This window comes from Notamacropus eugenii, chromosome 3 (genome assembly GCF_028372415.1).
Source record: "Notamacropus eugenii isolate mMacEug1 chromosome 3, mMacEug1.pri_v2, whole genome shotgun sequence".
Classification (NCBI taxonomy): Eukaryota; Metazoa; Chordata; class Mammalia; order Diprotodontia; family Macropodidae; genus Notamacropus; species Notamacropus eugenii.
In genome coordinates this window covers 223468443-223490443 of record NC_092874.1, presented here as the reverse complement: position 1 = coordinate 223490443, position 22001 = coordinate 223468443, and the positions used below count along the sequence as shown (strand labels likewise).

Genomic DNA, 22001 nt, shown 5'->3' with positions numbered 1-22001 from the left:
GTTGTATTTTGATGACAGTAAAAGAAAAAAAGGAATATACTAGAAAAGAAATTGGCATGAAGAAGATACATTCATATTATGTTGTATTTTATGTTATATACATATTTATATTCATAGTCAAAAAAATTCCAACATTACCTATGTCCAGAAATGCTTATCTCATTCTGCATCTTGAATCCGTCATCTGTTAGGAGATAGATAAATGTGATTATCCTAGGTCCTTATGGTTGGTCATGGAATTGATCAAAGTTCTTATGTCTTTCAAAGTTATTTACTTTTACAATGTTGTTATTGTATAAATTGTTCTAGTTCTACTCACTTTACTTTGGATCAGTTCATAGAAGTCGTCCTAGGTTTCTCTGAAACTATCCTTTTATCCTTTATTATGACACAATAGAATTCCATCACGTACCCTACTTTGTTTAGCTGTTCCCCAACCCCTTAATTTCCAATTCTTTGTCACAAGAGCTTCTACATTTTTCTTCTTTCTTTGATCAGTTTGAGGGGTCTAGACATTTCGATCACGTCCGACTCTTCATGACCTCATTTGGGGTTTTCTTGGCAAAGCTATTGGGGTGGTTTGACATTTCTTTCTCCAGTTTTATAGATGAGGAAACTTGAGGTAAACAGGGCTAAGTGACTTGCCCAGGGTCACACAGCTAGTAAGTGTCAAGTGTCAGGCCAGCTTTAAACCTATGTCCTCCTGACTCCAGGGCTAGTCCTCTATCCACTGTGCCAGCTAGCTGCCCCCTTTCCAGTCTTGCACCTTACTCCCTGCTAGGTGCTCTTTAATCCAGTGGCATTGGCCTCTCTTCTGTCCTCGAACAAGACGTTCTGTCTCAATGGTGGGCAATTTTTCTGGCAGTTCTCTATTCCTGAAATGGTCCTCATCTCTGCCTACTGGCTTCCTTGGCTAAAATCCCATCTTTCCTGGTTCTTCATTCTAGTACCTTCTCTCCATCAGTTATTTCTTTTTTATCCTGTATATAGCTTATTTGTACATATTTGTTTGTTTTTTGTCTTCCCCATGCAATTATGAACTCCTTTAGAAGAGCAATTGTTTTCTGCCCTTTTTTGTATTTGTATTCTTTGCTCTTAGCACAGTTCCTGGAGCATAGTAGGTGCTTAATAATTACTTATTGACTGATTGACTGACTCTCTACCTTCAAAGGTCCCTGACCTGGTTCTTTTTGACCATACTGTAGCTTTTTCTGGAGAACCCCCAGCTCTTAACTTTCCCTAGACAGTTACAGGCTGCACATACATCCTGTCTCAGGTCACACTAGTTCTTGCTTATGTGGAGGGATCCCACTTCTATTGCCTGTGGTCTTCTGGATGACTTTTGTATAGTTCTTGGGTGGAAGAAGTCACTTACTATTGTTTATTAGTATTTTTATCATTATTCTATCTGATGTGAAATTTTTTAGGGGTTTTGCTGGAGTGGGTACGTGAGAGAGCAGTTTTCTTCTTATTCAGGCATCCACTTTGAACTTATAAATAAAATTAAGAAACTTATGTTTGAAAAAATTTTCAAAACAGAACGATGAATGACATGGATTCTTAAACCAAAGACTGAAAAAGAAGACTGTAAACCAAGTGTAATGCTCAGAAAGGGAAGTACATTAGTAAATATAAATGAAAGAATAATTTGATATAATAAGAAAAATATAATCACTAAATCTGATAAAGACTATATAATCATATAAATAGCCATAGAGATAGACTGATAAAATAGTGATCCCTATGTGTGTTCTTCCTTCCTTGCCGAAGAAGATCATGCCGTCAAAGAAATAATGACATGACTTGCACTTGACTTTGTTTTTGAGGGAGGGAGGGCTGTGCAGGTCATCGGCCTCAATTCTCCTCCAGAGCCATCTGAATCTAGTGACCAGATATTCATCAGGATGACTGGAGATGACCCAGGAGGAGGCAATTGGGGTTAAGTGACTTGCGCAGCTAGTGAGTGTCAAGTGTCTGAGGTGAGATTTGAACTCAGGTCCTCCTGACTTCTGCACTGGTGCTCTATCCACTGCACCACCTAGCTGCCCCAATAAAAAGTACTACCTCTTAAAAGAAAAGAAGCAGATTGGTAAAAGTATTTGTGATAAATATAATGATATGAAGATCTGGCATCCAGAATCTATAAGAAATTGCTAGTCATAAGAGTTATAATAAATACACCTTGGTGAAATAATAATAATTACGTTCAGTGCTCTGAACACATAAGTTTTAAAAAAAGTGTAAACTGTTAATAACTGTGAAAAGTTGTTCAGATTACCTAATCAGAGAAATGAGAAGATCACCTTCAGGTTATACTAACTAGAATGGCAAAAAAAAAAAAATTATAAAATTCAGTTCTGGTAGAGCTATGGAAAAACATTGTATTATTGCGTATAGGACTAGAATGCTGCAAACTTTCTGGAATATTTCACCATATAATACATGTCACAGAACCGATGATACTCAGACCTAGAGATTTTATTTCTAGAACTTGATCTCAAAACTGTTATGAAAACTAAAAAAAGGCATAGCTGCATTATTTGTAATTAAAAAAGCAATTTGTGTATCCATTGAGTAAAGAAATGCCGAAAAAATGATGCTGTCTGAATGTAAAATAATAAAGTGCTATAAAAGTAAGTACAATAAATATGAAGGAATGTAGACACGAGATAATACAAAGCACAGTCATCAGAAACACAACAGCTATATTTGGGTATATACAAAAATATAGTCATTTAGCAGAACTTGATTCAGACAAATTTGCAGGTAGGCTCTTGTCTCTATTAATATTAATTTTATAGTTAAAAATTAATACACAATACAGATGAAGCAGAAATGTGTGGAATAGGAGTTTTTTCCCTAACACATCTGGCAAGGATAGTGATCCTGAGACAGTGACAGTTTCATTTTCTCATTCACTCCTTAATGAAGACCTTCTTAATTAATTACATATGGAGTCATAATTATGTACTATTTTTAATGTATTTCTATCTTTGATATAGTAAATTTTTATTTTTATGAAAGGGGGACATAAGAGGGAGAGGAAAATGTTATATTTTGGTATTAAATAACTGAATGCTACCAGGTTTAAATGAGAAGAATAATTTTCACACAGATAACACAATGTGTGCGAGTATAATTGCCCACAGTGTGAATTTAATTATTTACAGTGAAATACTTCTGGAACCTTCTCGTTTACTATCCCTGGCTTTACATTGAGGTGTTGCTCTTGCCAGTAATAGTAGTGTTTGTGTAATATGGCTGTATTGTTAAGTAGTAATATCTTGTCTTCCTAATAATTTAGTGTTATACAGAGTGAAATCCAGAGCTTCACTGAAGCTTACAGCAATACTTTGTTGCTTTCCTTTTGTCTGTAGCACCTGCCACCTCATCCTAGATGAAGAACTCTTTACAGTGGCATGAAACTGTGTGCTATATTTTATTCAAAATTCTATATATATAATGCTTTTTCACTCTTTTCTGACTCTTTGTATATAGTGAACCTCCTTTAGGACTCTGCAGTACTCAGATACGTTGTGGTTGTAGTTTTCATTTGGGTCAGAACTAAAATTAAGATATAGCCAGTCATCTGAGTGATATTTTGGCAAATTGGAAGGGAGCTGTTAAATTGATTCAGTTTTAAATGTTTGAACTTTTAAAAAAAACCACTCATTCAGACTACAGGAAAAATGCTTAGCAGTGATAATGAGTATGTCATCTTTTAGTACTGGTAATTTTACTGAAATAATCACTCCTTTTACCTAAAAAGAGCTTTAAGACTCAACCAGTTGCATGCTAACTCTGGTCAGGAGCATGAAAGTGAGTGGTTTTTCATTTAAATCTAGTAGCATTCAACTGCTTGATAATTGGTATTTTATCTTCCAGATATTCCAATGTCTGTAGGTATAATTGATCCTAGGGCAAATCCAACACAACTGAATACGGTGGAGTTCCTCTGGGACCCTGCAAAGAGGACATCTGTGTTTATTCAGGTAAAAAGATGTGGTGTACAGTTATAAAGGGCATCCCAAGTTCCTTGTGCTGAATAAGGAATATCACATGATAAAGACATAACCCCTGAGGTTCCCAACTGATTCATATCCGAACTTCTCAGCATATGCCTTAGAGCCCCTTTGAATGAATGAATGAAAAGGCATTTACTAAGCACTTGATACGTACTGTTAAGCACTCTGCTACATGCTAGGGATGTAGACAGAAAAAGTGAGACAGTCTCTGTTCCCAAGGAGCTTCTACTTTTATTGGGAGAGACAAAACATGTAAGAGAGCTCATTTGCATGGCATGTGGAAAAGCCTGAAAGCCCTAAGGGTTTGGTGACAGAGCAAATGGCAAGGTCCAGTGGTCCTTAGGATGCATTAGCAGGTTACATGTGCCGAGGGATCTGCAGGGCATAGCACATATCAGTAAGTCCTGATGGTCCTCCATTTCCCCAGAATGATTATAGTTGTTGACTCCCAGATCATCCAAGCAGTGTGAGTAACCGTGTTAGGGTATGGTGTGAAGGAAAACAAGTGGAACAGATACTCTCTACTAATCCTTATCTGTACTGCCCTCAATATGGTCTGTAGCAGAATAATTTCCTCTTTTAACTGCCTTCATAAATGAATTGCTTCCTCAGATTTTCCAGCTAACAAAACCTACTAACCACCTGTGCCCTTGTTTTGTTCCCCCTTACCCTGGAATTTTCATATATGCCATTTTCTTAGTCTGAATTACTCTTTAACTGTCTCCCTCATTAGATTGTAAACACGTCAATTGCAGAAAGAGACAAAAAGAATGTTACTTTTATTATGGTCGGGGTTTTTTTAGGTACATTGTATCAGCACAGAGTTCACTATGAGAAAACATGGTGGAGAAAAGGGTGTGCCATTCCGAGTTCAGATTGACACTTTCAAGGAGAATGAGAATGGAGAATACACTGAACACTTGCATTCAGCCAGCTGTCAGATCAAAGTTTTCAAGGTACTGCTAACCATTTTCCTGGGTTTGCTCTGTCTCTGTTTTAACAGTTATCATCAAATCAGAAAACTTAAAAGAAAGCAAAGAAAAAATGAATAGCTCTTAACATAATGGTTACAATTTATTACATAGACTTTCTTGAAATGGAAATTTATTGCTATATATTCTGAATCCTCCCTTATTTTTTGCTGTGCACGACTTTTTTCTTATTTTATATTTAAGTTCACAATATGTTTATTTTTCTTTTTTTATTGTGTATTTAAGTTTCAGAGAAATAAAATTTAAAAATATGGCCTAAGGTAGAAGCGTACTCTTTGGTTTTGGATTTGACGGGTGGATGCAGAAACAGGAATCCTCTTCTGAACTTGATGAATTCAAGTTAACCTGGCACAGATGAACAACATCCTCCAGTATTGAAAGAACTGGTTGATGTGTTGCTGAACCATTGTCAGTAATATTTGAAATATTGTAGAGGTGCTAAAAGACTACAGAAGAGCAAATCACATGCACATAAAATGTGTATGTCATACCTGAGTGGGAGGCACAGCGAACATTGATGGCCAGGGTCCATAGAGGTGTCAAATATGTTTTACAGGCCATATACAGCCAGCAAAACTCCCAAGTATGGCCAGAATCAGATTTTAATGTAATTGGGAAATCTTTAACAAAACAAAAATACAAGAAAATATAAATAATGTTATATTTTCACATTTAGTCACTATGAGTTTGACCCTACTGGGCTCAGTCTAATAAGATAAAATTTAGTTACAATAGATGTAAACCCTTACACTTCAGGTACAAAAAAATCAACTCTACAAATACAAGATTGGCAAGGCATGGTTGGTCAGCAGTTTATCTGAAAAGATCTAGGAATTCTAGAGGACTGCAAATTCCACTAAACTTTGGTCAGCAGTGTAGTGTGGCAGCCACAGAAGTTAATGCCATTTGTCTACTTAAAGAGAGACATAGCTTCCAAGAATAAATAATAGTTGCCTAATGCTCTGTGCTCATCGGTCCTCTGAAGTATCATGTTCAGTTCTGGTCACCACAGTTGAAGATGAGCTGGAGAGTATCTAGAGGAGAACCACTCAGATATATCGAAGGGCCTTGATTTCCTATCAGATAGGGATCAGTTGAAGGACCTGGGAGTGTTTTAGCCTGGGGAAGAGAAATACTGAGGGCACATGCATTTTCATGCATTTGAAAGGGGTGTGCTGTGAAGAAGGAATTTGACTTGTTCTAAGCATCAGTGGAAAGAAGCAGAAATGGGGTGGAAGTTGCAAGGAGGCATTTTAGGCTTGATATCTGGGGGAAAAAAACAACCTTGCCCTAACACTTAAAGTTATCCCAACGTAGAATAAGCTGCCTTTAGAGGTAATGACCTAGTCTTTCTTGAAAGTCTTCAAGCAGAGAATGAATGACTACTTTCAAGTATTTTCTAATAGGAATTCTTTTCAGATATGGTTTGGATTGGATAGCTGCTTAGGTCCCTTTCCAACTCTCAAATTCTGTGATTCTTTGAGCTCTTAGAGATTGAGGAAGGCCGTAAAGTTTGCATGGTTTCACCAGACAGTTGCCAATTATGTTAGTCAATCTACCTCTATCAGCACACATTTTTCAAACAAAATTTGTTTAATTTTAGCCCAAAGGTGCAGACAGGAAGCAAAAAACAGACAGGGAGAAAATGGAGAAGCGAACCCCTCATGAAAAGGAAAAGTATCAACCTTCATATGAGACAACTATACTCACAGAGGTAAAAAGATTTTTTCAGGGGTTTCTTTCAGTCTTTTTCTGAGTGATTTGCCTTTTCTTCGAGAATTAACTTTCTGTTGCCCAGCTAAAACTACCAAGCCTGCTAGGCAATTTATGGTATAGAGAGAATTTGGGGCAGAACACCTGCTCATCTATGTATTTATTTTCCCCATGCAATTATAAAGTGAAATGGGATTCATGTATTTACTTTGTAATTCTCTGTTGGTATGGGTGATGGTCCTGGGAGAAGTTCCCATGTGTTATGTAGGCCTCTGAAAATAGAGGATATTTGTGAGGTTAGGACTTTAGAATCAAGATGTGGTTCTTGTATTTCTCTGGGGAAATAATTTTGTAGTTCAGATAACACAATTTTTAAGAACGTTAAGAATAAGTCTACTTTATGTCTGAGTTATGCTTTGTTTTTAGTGTTCTCCATGGCCTGAGATCACATATGTCAATAATTCCCCATCACCTGGCTTTAACAGTTCCCACAGCAGTTTTTCAGTTGGAGAAGGGTAAGTCTGAGAAATGAAATTGACTTGTTTTTGAACTCTAAGATGTTTCATGGCTTTTCAAGAAGTGAGGCGTACATTTCTAAATGAATGATAATAGTTAACATTCATGTAGTGCTTTGTTATTTACCCAACACTTTCCTCATAACAATCCTAAGAAATAGGTAGTATAAGTGTTTTTGTCCTTTTTTTAAATAAAAGGAAATTTTAGGCTAAGGTACTTGCCAGAGGTCACGCAGCTATTAAGTGTTGGAGTTGAGCCTCAAACCCATGTCTTCTGACCATCACACAGGTTCCCCCTGTATTTCATTATATCACCTCTGTTCTGTGTTTTGATAGCATTGATTTGGTAATCATTGTTAGAGCAGCATCATAAGATTTGAAGTTTCCATAGCTCTTGCAACCTTTTTACTCATGAAAATAGCAGTTGTGGTCAATTTTCAATTACATGCTCATTACTCTGTGCAGATAGATTTATGCAAGTCTTCCACCATCTTCCTGCCTGACTTTTAACTGTTTGTTTAGTATTCATATTATAGGAAAGTTCCTCGTAAGTCCTTTTTACTTTTTACTATTTGTTAACACCTTATAGATAACTGCCAACTGGTATTTGAGTGTTGACATCTTGGAGAGAGGGTTGAGGCTGATGTAGCATGCTGGAAAGAAAAGAATGCTGAATTTAGAGTTAGAAACTCTGCTGTAAGTCCTAACTCTGATGCTTATAAGATTTGTGTGCTTGGCAATTACTTTGAGCCTATTTTCTCATTTATAAAATGGGGATAAATAATACTTTACCACACAAGGTTGTTATGAGTTTCTTATTAGATAATGGATATGGAAACACTTTGTCAAGTGCTTTTAATTTAAAATACGCTGTTGTTATTATTATTTCATTTAACTTCTATCTCTCATTTCCGGAGGTAATTGGAAGTTGGCACAGAAGCCAAAAAAAGTAGTTAAATTTTAGCATCATAGGATCATTGATTTAGAGTTGGAAGGGACTTTAAAAGTCATTTAGACCAACCCCTTCATTTTACAAATGAGGAAACTGAGACCCAGAGAGGGAGTGTACTCTGGCTAGAACAGACAGGACTGGAGAGGAAAAACCAAGTCAGGACATGATGGGGAAGCCCCAATGGGAAAAGAGTTCTTAGCATTTAGAATTCTGGACTCTACTCGGCTTTTCCCAAGGGTTACATTCAGGTTTGAAATAGTAAGGGTGGTCTGTTTATATGATGTTTGATTTTATTTATTAGGACTTATTTCAACTTTGAGGAGCTTTATAAGATTAAGCATAGTGAAAAATAGGACAATTAAAGATAAAGACTGAAGCTCAAATAATGATAGCAGAGTGAGTAAATGTTGCCAAAATCTGAGGCAATTACTATTGTGGCCATTAAATTTGACTGTGGGTTTCCTGATTGGGTTACAGGGCGATGACACATTAGAGTTATGTTATCTGATGAAAGAAAGCATAACCAACAATCTATGGAGACAGACTTTTTCCTGGGATTGTGATGTATTTATAATTAAATGGATTATGCAGTCTATATAATGATAGTTTTAAAGATCTTAATTTTATTTTGCTATCTTATAATTTTTTTCCCTTATCCTTTCCTTCTTTTCTCCTTCACTCTGTTAATTTGGATCTTTCACATATAAACTGCTGCAGGGCTCTGAAGATACCCATGTAACAAGCGGGAAGAAAGGGAAAATAAGGGTACCAGAAATTCTTGATGGCCCCTAGATCCCAGAATAGAAAATACTGATTCTAAATAGAGATAGAAGATAGGGGCTAGGCCTGTTGATTTCATTGGTCTAGGGAACTCCCAGGAAAGGACAATCCCTTTACCAATGCTGGTCAGTACCTTGTCTACAACTTGGAGTCCTGCAGAGTTTCTTAGAGCACAGAGATACTCATTGACTTGTCCAGGACAACACAGATGCTTATGTGACAGAGGCTAGACTCAAACTGAGGTCTTTCTGGCTTTGAGGATGGCTCTCTTGCCAGGCTATCTCTCGAATTTTAAATATAGGATGTTCCAAATGTCTTCATGCAGTTTTAAATTTTAAGAGTTAAACTAAGATAGTTCAAAACTGCACCAAAATGTTTGGAACACCCTCTATATTTATCATTGTGTGTGATCTTAAGATCCATTGTGTAGAGAGAGGAAAAAGAGGTGGTAAGCATTCAAACTCTCAGTTTTCTTCCTCTGGCGATCATGGGCTTACTCTTATTTTAAATGTCTCTTTAGGAATGGTTCACCAAATCACCAGCCAGAACCACCCCCTCCAATTGCAGATGTAAGTCTCACATTGAATGCTAGCTATTTGCCATGTTTAAAGAAGTACTTTGAAGATTGTGGTATTCAATAGATAATACTTTTTAGACTTCTTGGTACATTAGTAGAAAAGTAAATTTTTTGGGTACAGACCATTTGTAAACAGATTAGACCCAAGTTAGCTTTGCTACTGAATGTGATGTGTGTGATGTGTCTGCAGTAGATTACTTTATATAGTTACAAAGTTAACCGTTTGTACTCCTGGTTTCAGAATCTTCTGCCAACAACTACCCCTCAGGAAGTTCAACAGTGGTTACATCGCAACCGATTCTCCACCTTCTCACGGCTTTTCACAAATTTCTCAGGTTAGGATTATTTTTCTTGTAATGGAAAACTATATTTTGGTGTCTTCTTGGTTCTCAAAGGCTTTCTTGTGTGCTCTGAACTATTTTTTCTTCTCTTATGGAGTTATCAGACTTTTTGTCTTTTTAAACATTTTTGTTATCTTTTGTTTTTATGTTACCTTCATTTCCTAATTACCCAGAGAGCTATTGCTTATAACAAGTAATAAAAAAATTAGAAAACTAATAAACACATCAGTCAAGTCTAACAGGATAGGCAGTGTTCTGCTTTCATATTTTCCCTTCTCTGTAAAGAAGGGGGTTGGGAAAATGCAATCTCATCTCTTCAAGGTCAAGAATCGTCTTTAAAGTGACATGTTGTTTCAGTTCCTTGTTGTTTTTCTTTTGATTAATGTTATCATAGTTATTGTATATGTTGTTTTCCTGGTTCTGTTTACTTCATTCTGCATCATTTCATGTGAAACTCTTCGTGCCACCTTGTGTTCTTCATATTCATTTTTCTTATAGTGTAGTAATATTCTATCACATTCATATTTTACAGTTTACTTAGAAATTCCTCAATTGATAGGCATCATTTTGTTTCCAGTTCTTTGTTACTGCAAAAAGTGCTACTATAAATTATTTTTTAGATATTGGGAATTTTTTTCCTCCCTTTGACTTTTTTTAGGGTATTTACCTAGCAATGAAATTTCTAGGTTAGTAGATATGGTCATTTTAGTAATTTTCTTGACATAATCCCAAATTAATTTTTGGAATGGTTGGATTGATGACAGATCCAACAACAGTGTTTTAGTGTGCTTGTCTTTTCAACGAAAAGATAACTTTTAATGAAAATCAAAAATGGGAAATAAACAGCAATGACATTACCACTAATTATAATATTTTTATCCAGAAGTTAAACACATACACACACATACTTGTGTTTGTATATACATATCATTAACTTGTCTATCAGGAGCTGGGTAGTATATTTCATTATTAGACCTCTGGAATAGTGGTTGGTCATTATGCTGATGAGAGTTCCTAAGTCATTCTATGTATAAATTGTTCCACTTCTATTCAGTTCATTCTGTGTCAGTTCATGTAAGTCTTCCCAGGTTTCTCTGAAACCATCCTCTTCATCATTTCTTACACCTCAGTAATATTCCATCATATTCATATGCTGTAATTTGTATTCCCCATTTTGTATGCTCATTCTCCAGAATAGATTCCTATTCTTTGCCGCCTGAAAAAGAATTATAATTTTTGTAGAGTTGCTTTTGTTTAGAGCTAATTTGTCCTTTAATCTCCTTTCCCTTTAATTCCTCTTTCTCCCTTCTCTTTTCCTCCTATTTTCCTTTTAAATGAAATGTATTTCTATAGCCAATTGTTTGTGTATTTTGCCCTCCTTTAGCCAATTCAAAGGTGAGTAAAGTTTAAGGTGTCAACTGCTCTCCCCAACCTTTTGCTCTTGGTTTATATTGATGTTTACTGGTACCCTGATTATGTGAGATAATTTTCCCTGCCCTTCCCCCACCCTGACCAGTGTATTCCTCATTCCTTCTCTTTCCTTCTTTTCTTAAGATTAGTAAGACATACCAGAATCATTCCAAGGCCTTCTGTGTAATTAGACTTCCTCTCTGACCCTTTATGATGATAGGGTTCAAAGAGGATATGTCTTTCATCTCTACATATTATAATAGTCAGCAGTTTATCTTTGTTTAGCCTTTTATAAGTGTTCATTAGTGGTTACCTTTTTATGTTTCTCTTAACTCTTGAGTTTGAACTTCAGAGTTTCTACTCTGCTCTGGTCTTTTCATCAGCTATGCTGGGAAGTCCTCTATTAAAAGTGCATTTTTTCCTCCTGTACGATTATGTTTCACTAGGTAAATTATTCTTGCTTGTAAGCCTGTATCCTTTGCCTTCTGGAATATATTCCAAGCTCTCCACTCCTTCATTGTAGCAGTGGCTGCTAAATTTGTTCCTCTTCAAGAAGAAATACAAACAACAATAATAATGGCTGCTGAATTGTTTGTGATCCTGATTCTGGCTTGTTAGTAATTAAATGTTTTCTGTCTGGCTGATTACAGTATTTTTCTTTCACCTGGAAACTCTGAATTTTGGCTGTGATAGTCCGTGGAGTTTTCATTTTGGAATTCTTTTAGGAGGTGACCAGTGAATTCTTTCTTGTTCCACTTTGTTCTCTGATTCTGGGCATTTTCCTAAGATTTCTTCAAATATGTGTAGGCTTTTTTTTTGTCATCACTTTTCACGTAGTCCAGTGATCCTTATATTTTCTCTCCTCAAACTCTTTTCTACATCATTTGTTTTCCTATGAGATACTTTATGTTTTCTTCTATTGTTTTCAGTCTTTTGACTTTATTTTAATATTTCTTGTGTGTCATGGAGTCATTGACTTCTGTTTGGTTCATTCTAATTTCTGCGGAATTTGTTACTTAGGCAAGGTTTTATACCAGAACTGTATCATGCACTAATTCCCTTTCCAATTTTTCTTCCTTGGCTCTCTTTTTTTTTTTCCAGTTTTTTTTCCTTTAGTGCTACCGTTCTATTTATTAAAAATTTTGAATTCTTTTTATGCTTAATTTTGCTTTCAGGAATTCAAATTGAATATGTACCCAAGCTGCATTTTCCTTTGAGGCAAGAAATACCACAACCATTTTACATACAAAGTCATGGAAAATATATTTTGGGGGGAAAAAATATGCTCCAGTCTTCACTCTTAAGTCCATCACTTCTCTGTCTGGAGATGAAAAGCACTTTTCATCATAAGTCCTTTGGAATTGTCATGGATCATTATATTAATCAGAGTAGCTAAGTCTTTCACAGTTGATCATTTATATTGTTCCCCTGGTTCTGCTCACTTCACTTTGCATCAGATTATGTGTGTTCCCAGGTTTTTCTGAAACCATCCCCCCTCATCCTTATAGCTCAATTAATATATCACAATCATATGACACACCTTATTCATTCATACCCTAATTGATGGGTATCCCCTCAGTTTCCAATTCTTTGCCACCACCAAAAGAGCTGCTAGGAATATTTTTGTGCAGATGGGTCCATTTCCTATTGTCTCCTAGAGCTAGTAGTAATATTATCAGATCAGAGAGTGTCTGCTTTGTGGATGTTTTGGAATAATTCTTTTCTTCTGGGTTTGTGTCTTTAGTGTCCCTGTCACCAGAATAGCCTTTTATGGTATGGTTCTTTGTTTTTTGGTTTTTTTGCTCATTGGACTTGTCAGGGCTGAGCTCTGTGTACTTCTGGAAGGAAGGTCTGGACTGCTCGGGTTGCTGCTTTCTTGGGGCATTGAGTATTATTCTGGTATCTCAAGGGTAGCTTAGGTTTAAGACCAGTCAACAGTGTTCTGAAGCAGTCTGATCAACCCTCACTTTGGCCACTGTCAGCTATGTGAGCAGCTCTGCTAGGGCAGAGACAAAACCACAGGTTCCCCTTTGGCCTGAGATGCCCTGGTCACTCCTGCAGGCTTGGGGCTGTTTCTCATCCTGGTGGCCATTGCTCCCCTTGCTTAATTCTGGTCCCAGGGTCTACCCATCTCTTTGTCTTCCTGTGTGGACTGGGCAGGAAAAATGATTCACTGTGACTTTTTTTTTTTTTTTGGCAACTCCCCATCAGTTTTGGGTCTGAGGAGTTTTGTGGAGGAGCTCACTGTACCTTTCCTACTGTTCTGCCATTTTGTCCCATGTAGTACTTTAAAGAAGGAAATGTAGACATCTTCTATTCAGTGTTATTTTAAAAAATTCTCTTCAAAAGCCCATATTGGTGTTACAGACTCTTGCTTTATTTTCTGTGTTTTTATTTTATGCTTATTAGGTGCAGATTTATTGAAGTTAACCAGAGATGATGTTATCCAGATTTGTGGCCCGGCTGATGGAATTCGCCTCTTCAATGCCTTAAAAGGGCGGTATGTAATTTGTTTTAAGGTGAATTTAGGTTTCACACATTGATTTGCTTTTTGATATGAAGTATTTTGTTGGACCTTTAGCTACCCTGTCAAAATTTTTTCATTGTGGCCCAGTGGGCTCCTTACCATAGTACCCCATATTTTATTATCAAGAGAAGATTGGGGTGGGGAAAGATTTTACTGTAATTCAGGAATGGATAAAATGTAGTTGAGGCCACGATGAATACTAAAATTCTTATTGTGTATTAGCTATTATGTGGAGAGACGTAATAGATCCAATCCCTGCTGTCACTACTTTCACTCTAAAACAGACAACACTGATAACAAGAAACACTGATAGCAAGAAACACATGCAGAATGTGCCAACAAATTTAAATAGTGACTATATACTGGAAAAAAAGTGTTTGCATTAAATACATGACTGGCATGAGTCCATTTTAGGGTATTTGAATTTGGTAAGACTTCATGGAAGAAGTAGGATTTTTAAGACTTGGCTTAAAATAGTGGATAGAAAATCAGCCTCAGAGCTAGGAAGCTCTGGGTTCAAATTCTCAAACAGACTGACTGTATGAACCTGATCAGGGTACTTAACCCTTCAGGACTAAGCCAGAGTTGTCAAACTCGGAGTACAACTTCAAAGTGCAGAAATCAGATTAAAATGCAATTGAGAAATATTTAATAAATTAAATAAAGATACAGTGCAACACAGATAGTGTTAATCTGTTATTTTCTAAACCAACATGCAGCAGGCAGGGATCCATTTCTATTTGAGTGGCAACTCCCTAAAACTATAAGTTGCAAAGAAAGTGCCAACATGCATTGGTAAGGAGTTTTCTCACCTCAGAACAGCAACAAATGAAATCATTTGATCAATCAATCATTGTCTAGTAAGTTCATTCTTCTGTGCTAAGTGCTATATCATAGATCCTGTTCTTTTAAAGAAATAGTGTGGTATTTTGAGGAGAAAGAAGTAGAGCATAAGACATTATTTATAAGCAATCTAATGTGGTCACATGAATATAATAGGAATGTATTTACATAGAAGGAAAACAGGTTGAGCTGTGGTATAAATGGTGGCCTAATGTATTCTGCTGAGGGTCCTGAAACAAATATTGGGCCTGGTCCACAGTGTATGGAGTTAGAGTTTATAGTTTTAGTCTCTTTTGTCTATATACCCTTATATAGGCAGAGTAGTCTTATTAGTCACCAAGTATACATTATTATCTTTAAAGTTAGTGTCCCACACAATGCGTCTGCCTTGAGAACTTTACAGCTTACAAGATGCTTCCTCCCCAGGATGGTGAGGCCCAGGCTGACCATTTACGTTTGCCAGGAATCCTTGCAGTTACGGGAGCAGCAGCAGCAGAAGCAGGAGAATGGAGACTCCAATGGTGCCTTCTTTGGTAGGTCATTCAGCAGAGAACAAGAGAGGTGAAAGGGAATTCATAGAAAAGTAGGTCAAATACAAACCCCTTTGAAGTCCTTCACAACTTGGCCCCAAACTGCTTTTCTAAGCTTACATTATTTCCTTTCATACATTCAGTGATCCAGTCAAACTGGCCTTCTTATTGTTCTTCATATATGGCACTGCATTTCCTTTCTCCCTCTTTCACTTGCTGACCCTCATTTCTGGAAGACATTCCCATCTTCAGCTCCACCTTTTAGAATTCTTAATTTCGTTGAAGACTCAGTTCAAGTGCTACCTTCTACATGAAACTTTTGCCTAATTCCCCACCCCCCACCCTTTGTCCGTGCCCTCCTTCCCCCAAGTCACCTTATATCTGTTTTATTTCTGCCTCATGTTACCAACATATGTATACGTTTTTTTCCCCTCTAGAATATAAGCTCCTGGAGAGTCAGGGCTGTGTCATTTTTGTCTTTGTAATAATCCTAGTGGCTAGTACAGTATCTGGCACATTGTAGGAAGGCAGTAAATACTTTTTGATTGATCTCTTGATTGATTAATTGTGCAGGAATGTTCTTACTTAGGGAGCAATCTGGCCCTGACTGCTGATTCTTTCTTCACTTTGCAGTGTACCATGCCATCTATCTGGAAGAACTGACAGCTGTTGAGCTGACAGAGAAAATCGCTCAGCTTTTCAGTATTTCCCCTTGTCAGATCAGTCAGATCTACAAACAGGGGCCAACAGGAATTCATGTGCTCATCAGTGATGAGGTAAATTCTGAAGAGATCTTTATCATCAAGCAATTTAGTATTCAAGAAAGTATCATGTAATACATCCCAATCAAATATACTAGGGACTGTTCTCTGTCAAACTCTTTTTCTGCTTAAAATTAAATTGTTTTCTTCCAACACCCTTGAAATATATGAGCAAAAGGGCAGATGATTCTGAAGATTTTCGAAAACTAGCCATTTGAAGACTATTACTTCAACAGGATAGCCTTCTTATTCAAGACCCCATTTGGGGGCTGCTCAAGGACAGAGGAATTAAAAAGGCCACCACTTTCACTGTACCTGAAATGTTATAAAAGCTGACTATCTCTGTGGAAATGGCTCCCAAATCCCTCTTCTCCAAGACTGCTTAAAATTCCATATTGTACAGAAAGCCTTTCTCAGAACCCCCTGCTGATAGTGCCTTCTCTCTAAGATCACCTTCTGTCTACTCTTTATGTATCTTACATGTATACAGTTATTTACTTCTTGTCTCCACTATTAGAATATCCCTATTACAGCATCTGGCACATAGTAGGAGTTTAATAAATAATTGTTGGGTCACTGTATATCTAATCCTGATCTCCTCAGCTCCAGTTCCACAGCACCGAATATCCATTGGGCATCCCAAATACATGACCAAAAAAAAATTCATTACTTCCCCTTCCCTCAAAAATAAAATATACCCGTTTTCCAGACTTCCCCACTGCTGTCAAATGATAAGTTAGTCACCTAGTCACCCAAGTTTGCAACCTCAAGTGTCATCCTAAACTCTTCACGCCACATATTTATTCAGTTGCCAGATCTTGTCATTTCCATATCTACAACATCTCTGCAAACAAACATCCTCACCTCTGCACTCACAGCCCCCACCCTAATTCAGATTTTCATCATCTCTCACCTGAACTTCATCAGCCTCTATTTTTGACATACTGTCTCAAGCTTCTTTCCATTTCAATCCATCCTCCACACATATCTGCCAAAGTGATTTTCCCATAACTCAGGTCTGATTGTCTCATCACCCCTAATAAACTCCAGTGGTTCTTATGGCTTCAAGGATAAACTCCTCTGTTTGACCTCTCACCTCAGACATTTGACACTCACTAGCTGTGTGACCTTGGGCAAGTCACTTAACCCTAATTGCCTCATCCTGGGTCATCTCCAGTCATCCTGATGAATATCTGGTCACTGGATTCAGATGGCTCTGGAGAAGTGAGGCTGGTGACCTGCACAGCCCTCCCTCACTCAAAACAAAGTCAGGTGCAAGTCATGTTATTATATTTTTGATGGCGTAGTCTTCTTCAGCAATGAGGGACAAACACATACATTTAAAACTCTTCATAGCCTAGCTCCTTCCTGTCTTTCCAGTCTTCTTATACTTTACTCCTTCTTCTCTGACTCTTTGTTTTAGCCATAGTGACCTACTCAATGTTTGACTCACATGACATGCTTCAGCACCCATCTATTGATGCCTTTGCACTTGTTCCCCCCTTGCCTGGAATGCCTTCCCTCAGCACCTCTCTGTCTCACTTGGTTTCCTTCCAACACCTAGCTCAAGTGCCATCTCCTTCATGAAGCTTGCTCTGGTCACACAGACTGCTACTGCATCTCCTCCTCAAACTATCTTGTATTCATTTGTATAATTCTGAATATGTCCTTGTGTATACATGTTTTCTTGAGGGCGGGCGTTGTTTGACTTGGCTTTGTGTACTTAGTGCCTCACACATTATATTAATAAATGCTTGTTGATTAATTAATATCCCTGAGCTAAAGTGTTTATGATCTAATAGCATTTTAAGTTTTTGAAGTTTATTTAGTCTTTTTTAAAAAATTTTTTAAAATTTTATTTTCAGTTCCAAATACTCTTCTTTGCTCACCCATTGAGAAAATAAGAAATGGCATGTTCAGTAGACATCTGAAGTCTTGCAGACATCTGTGCATAATCATGTTCCAAAAAGAAAAAGAAAAAAATATGCTTCCATTTGCACTGAGTGCTTTTTTTATTTCTGTTTCTAAAGGTAGATAGGGTTTTTCATCATGAGTCCTTTGGATTTGTGGTGAACTTTGGTATTCATCAGAGTTGCTAAGTCTTTTGCTGCTGATCCATTGTTATAGTATATTGTTATTACTGCATGTAGTGTTCTGATTCTTCTTTTTTCTCTGCATCAGTCCATATAGGTCTTCTCAGTATTCTCTGAAGCCATTGCTTTCATCATTTCGTATAGCACAGTAATATTCCTTTATATTCACATACCATAATTTATTCAGCCATTCCCCACTTGAGGGGAATCCCCTCAGTTTCTAGTTCTTTGCTACCACAAAAAAGAGCTGCGATAAACATTTTTGTACATATGAGTTCTTTTCCCTTTTCTTCGATCTCTTTGGAATAGAGACTGGGTAGTGGTCTTGCTAGGTCAAAGGGTATGCACAGTTTTATAGTCCTTTGGACATAGTTCCAGATTGTTCTCCAGAATGGTTGGGTCAGTTCATATCTCCACCAACAGTGCATCAATATCTTAATTTTTCCATATCCCCGTAAGCATTTGTAATTTTCATTTTCTGTCCTGTTAAGAACTCTGATGAGTGCGAGGCAGTTGCTCAGAGTTGTTTTAATTTACATTTCTCTTATGATTGAGAGCCTTTTTTTTTCACTTAGTCTTGTTGCTTCTTTTAGATGATTCAGAACTTTCAGGAGGAAGCTTGTTTTATTCTGGACACAATGAAAGGTAATAGAAGAATAAAAATACTTTCGTTTTTATTTGGTCTGATCTGTAATTTCATCTGTAATATTCTGATGAGGAAACTCCCTTTACCAAAATAGAACAGCAATTTCTGCAAGTTATAGTCTTAAAAAGTTGTCTGGGGCACTAAGAGATTATTAAGTGACCTGCCTAAAGTCATATAACCAGCATGTCAGAGGTGTGTCACTCAAACCAGATCTTCTTAATGCTCAGCATTTGTAGCCAGCATACTGTGATGCCTATATTTATACTTTTACCAGTCTTCAAGAAACTTAAGACTTTTCTTTATACCTTGTCTCTGAGAGAAAGAAAAGGAAAGTCGTGTTAGTTCTGCATGTTGGTTAAGAAACAAAGCTTTCTAAGAGTTTATTATTTATTATAAGTTGTCTTTTGTCATTATCAAAGTTTACTAGCTACCTCATAGTTATTCAGTTAGTGGTCCTCATCGTGCCTCCAGTAATAGTTCATGTTACTTTTTTACTGTTTTTCTGATATAAGTGCATTGTTCTGTATAAAAGCTGAAAATTCTTCTTTGTTTCTCTGGTCTTTCTCTTATGAGAACCTTTCATACTTCTCTCCATCCTTGCTGTGTTTTGGAGGTGACAAATGATCTTTCTGCTTCTTTTTCAGCTGAAACCAATGATAGCTACCACATCATATTGAAGTAGAAGGGGAGCATCCCATGCTGGGTAGCTGCTGCTTCCTTCACCCATTGGACACTCCCCCTCTTGGAGAGGGATATGAATAGAGAGTTGGAGGTCTGCAAGAGCCTGACTGATGGAGATGGGAGGTGGGGTGGTGCTACCCTCCTTTCCTTGTCCCAGCCCTCTTGCCACACACAGATTCCTGTCAGGCATGCAGCTATTTCTTAGTTACAATTTCTGGACTGTGTTATTGTTGAATATTGATAGAAGCTTGTCACATCATTTAGCTTTTATGTAGGGCATAATGATGATGGGAACTGTGTGGTGTTCAATTGAAAGACGTTAAATTTTATGGTAATCTGGAGCCATGTAATTTTTTTTTCTAATATATAAATAAAAATGAATCTCTATATTCTTTAGACTTCCCACCAACCAACTCCCACATGACATACCTGCAGTCTCTACTTTCACTGCAGGGTACTTGCTCCTGGAAAGCAGAATGGTGGGGAAAAGAATTTTTTTCCCATACGCTATATATCCTGCCATTACCGTCTTTACACCACATGATGATTCTGCATTGCTATGGTGAAATGTGAGTTTACATGGACAACTGAGGAAATAACTGCCAAAAGTGACCCATTAGTAGGGTCAGAGATATAAAAAACAAAATATAAATGAGCTCTTTCTCTCCACCCCCACCCCCCATATCTCTCTCTCTCTCTCTCTCTCTCTCTCTCTCTCTCTCTCTCTCTCTCTGGGGTCAGGGGGTGGGGTAGGCACTATTACATAATGAAGTTGGCAGGATTTGACCACTGACTATGCTTCCCAAAGTTAATTGTGCGTGTTGAAGTTCTCAGACCTTTCTTTTAACATATTAGGCTTTTTTCTCTTTCTATCCTGTGTCCTCATTCCTAATGTAAGAGGCACTTTTGTTTATGTAGTGTTCTTGATTTGGGTACTTATTAAGAAAGTCTCTTTCCCATGTGAGTAGAAGGAGCCCTAAACTAAGAGTCAAGACATGGGTTCTAATCCTTAGCTCTGCATTAAATCACTCTGTGATCCCGAGCAACTTAATCCTTTTGGGCCTCTCTTTCCTCATCTATAAAGTAAAGAATGTGAATAAGGTGATCTCTAAGGTTCTTTTTAAGCTCTAAAATCTAGAATTCTATGATCCTATTTGTATTTACACCCTTCCCATATTTTGTTCTGCTTTAAAAATGACTGTCTGTGACTGAGTATTCCTTTCTTGTTTTACATGTAGACTGTCAAGAATTCCCTTTACAGATTGAGTTAGGGCTGAAGAAGACAATGTTCAAAGATTTTGTATGAGTTTGGATTTTTATTTTTAAGCATTTGATAAAACTTAATTGGTTTTTATACAAAGGAAATTTTTGTCCATTAAAGTTATCCTGCAATATAGTCTAATTCCTTTTGGTTTAAAGCAAATTGAAAATCTTTATGGTAGATTAAAAATGTTTTTTTGGTAACTTCTACAAGGCTTTGACTTAAGCAACCTGACATGCCTTTTAGAGAATATCAGTCAGATGTCCTCATTTTCTGGGGATAGTTACAGTTATGCCACATGCTCAAGTTCATCATAACCAAAGGTTCCCTAGCATTGGGCTCACTTCTTCCTGTGTCAGCCCATGGTACATTTTTCATAGATTATGCTAATGTTGCAGTCTTTTGAGAGAAGTATTCAGAGTCCCAGCAGTGAAAAAGCATTTGTGTGTCCTAAGGTGAGGCCTTCAGATTTACTATTAGGCTGTTTTTATTGCCAAGAAAATTTATCAGGCTTCTTTTGTGTCCATCTGAAAAGGGTTGGTATAATGGTATAACTACAGTAAGTGCCTGAAATGAGATTTAAAAGAAAGTAACTAGATAACTAGTTTTTGTCTCATTTAACTTCACTTAACTTGAAGAAATAAAGATGTATGATAGCTGTCTGGCTCCACTCTTCTCCTTTCCACCCACCCTACTCCCCCCAAAAAAAGAAATAGAGTCACAACTTGCTTGACTTAAGCACTGCCTATGATAGTCCTTTGAAAGATGAATAATTCCAGAAGAATATCTGTACTATGCAGAATAAAGACTTGAATCCTTACCAGTGGGTCTAATTGAAAGTTTTGAGGAAGAGAAAATGATTATTTGATGTACCAGGGTCAAATACAAAACAACGAGAGTCCTTTCACAACCCACACAACCAAGCCAGTCTCAATACTTTCTAGGTTTACAATGCAGATCATTTTGACATCTAAATTTTAGGTGGAGTTGATAATGGAGAGGAGGAGCTGATAAGATGTGAAGGTGGTGAGTACTGCCAAGAGAGATTATAGCTGACAAAATGAGAAATGACACTTCTTAGCAAGGACTCTGAGAGTAAGGTCTGAGTAGATGGATTCAGGTGATGGCCATTGTCACCTTAATGATCTGAACCAAAGGGGTGGGCAGAATCATGGTGTTTTCTGTGGCAGTGGGGTAAGTTGGCAGGGGACAGGCAAGGATTTAGCTATTGGTATTACCTACTTTTAGTTTGATGTGACAGATGAAGGCTGGTGTTCCACAGACTCCTTTCTTTGGACCCATAATTAAACAGATAAATTTTTGCTGTGGAGAAATGTAGTGCCTCTTTTTCAAA

At 37.2% G+C, this 22001-nt stretch overlaps 1 protein-coding gene across 2 annotated transcripts in view; it reads left to right on the top strand.

Annotated features, from left to right (window-relative positions):
* TFCP2 (transcription factor CP2) overlaps positions 1–21305 on the top strand; it is a 58225-nt gene extending 36920 nt beyond the window's left edge. The window contains exons 5-15 of one of the 2 annotated variants that reach the window (XM_072654695.1): positions 3886–3992; positions 4829–4981; positions 6621–6731; positions 7157–7245; positions 9498–9546; positions 9796–9889; positions 13715–13805; positions 15102–15208; positions 15839–15981; positions 18653–18704; positions 19350–21305. In XM_072654695.1, the coding sequence (XP_072510796.1) occupies positions 3886–3992; positions 4829–4981; positions 6621–6731; positions 7157–7245; positions 9498–9546; positions 9796–9889; positions 13715–13805; positions 15102–15208; positions 15839–15981; positions 18653–18704; positions 19350–19387 (1034 nt within the window). In that variant the 3' untranslated portion in view covers positions 19388–21305. The remainder of the gene's footprint in view (positions 1–3885; positions 3993–4828; positions 4982–6620; positions 6732–7156; positions 7246–9497; positions 9547–9795; positions 9890–13714; positions 13806–15101; positions 15209–15838; positions 15982–18652; positions 18705–19349) is intronic. The other variant, XM_072654696.1, reaches the window with a different exon arrangement.
* The last annotated feature ends 696 nt before the right edge of the window (positions 21306–22001 follow it).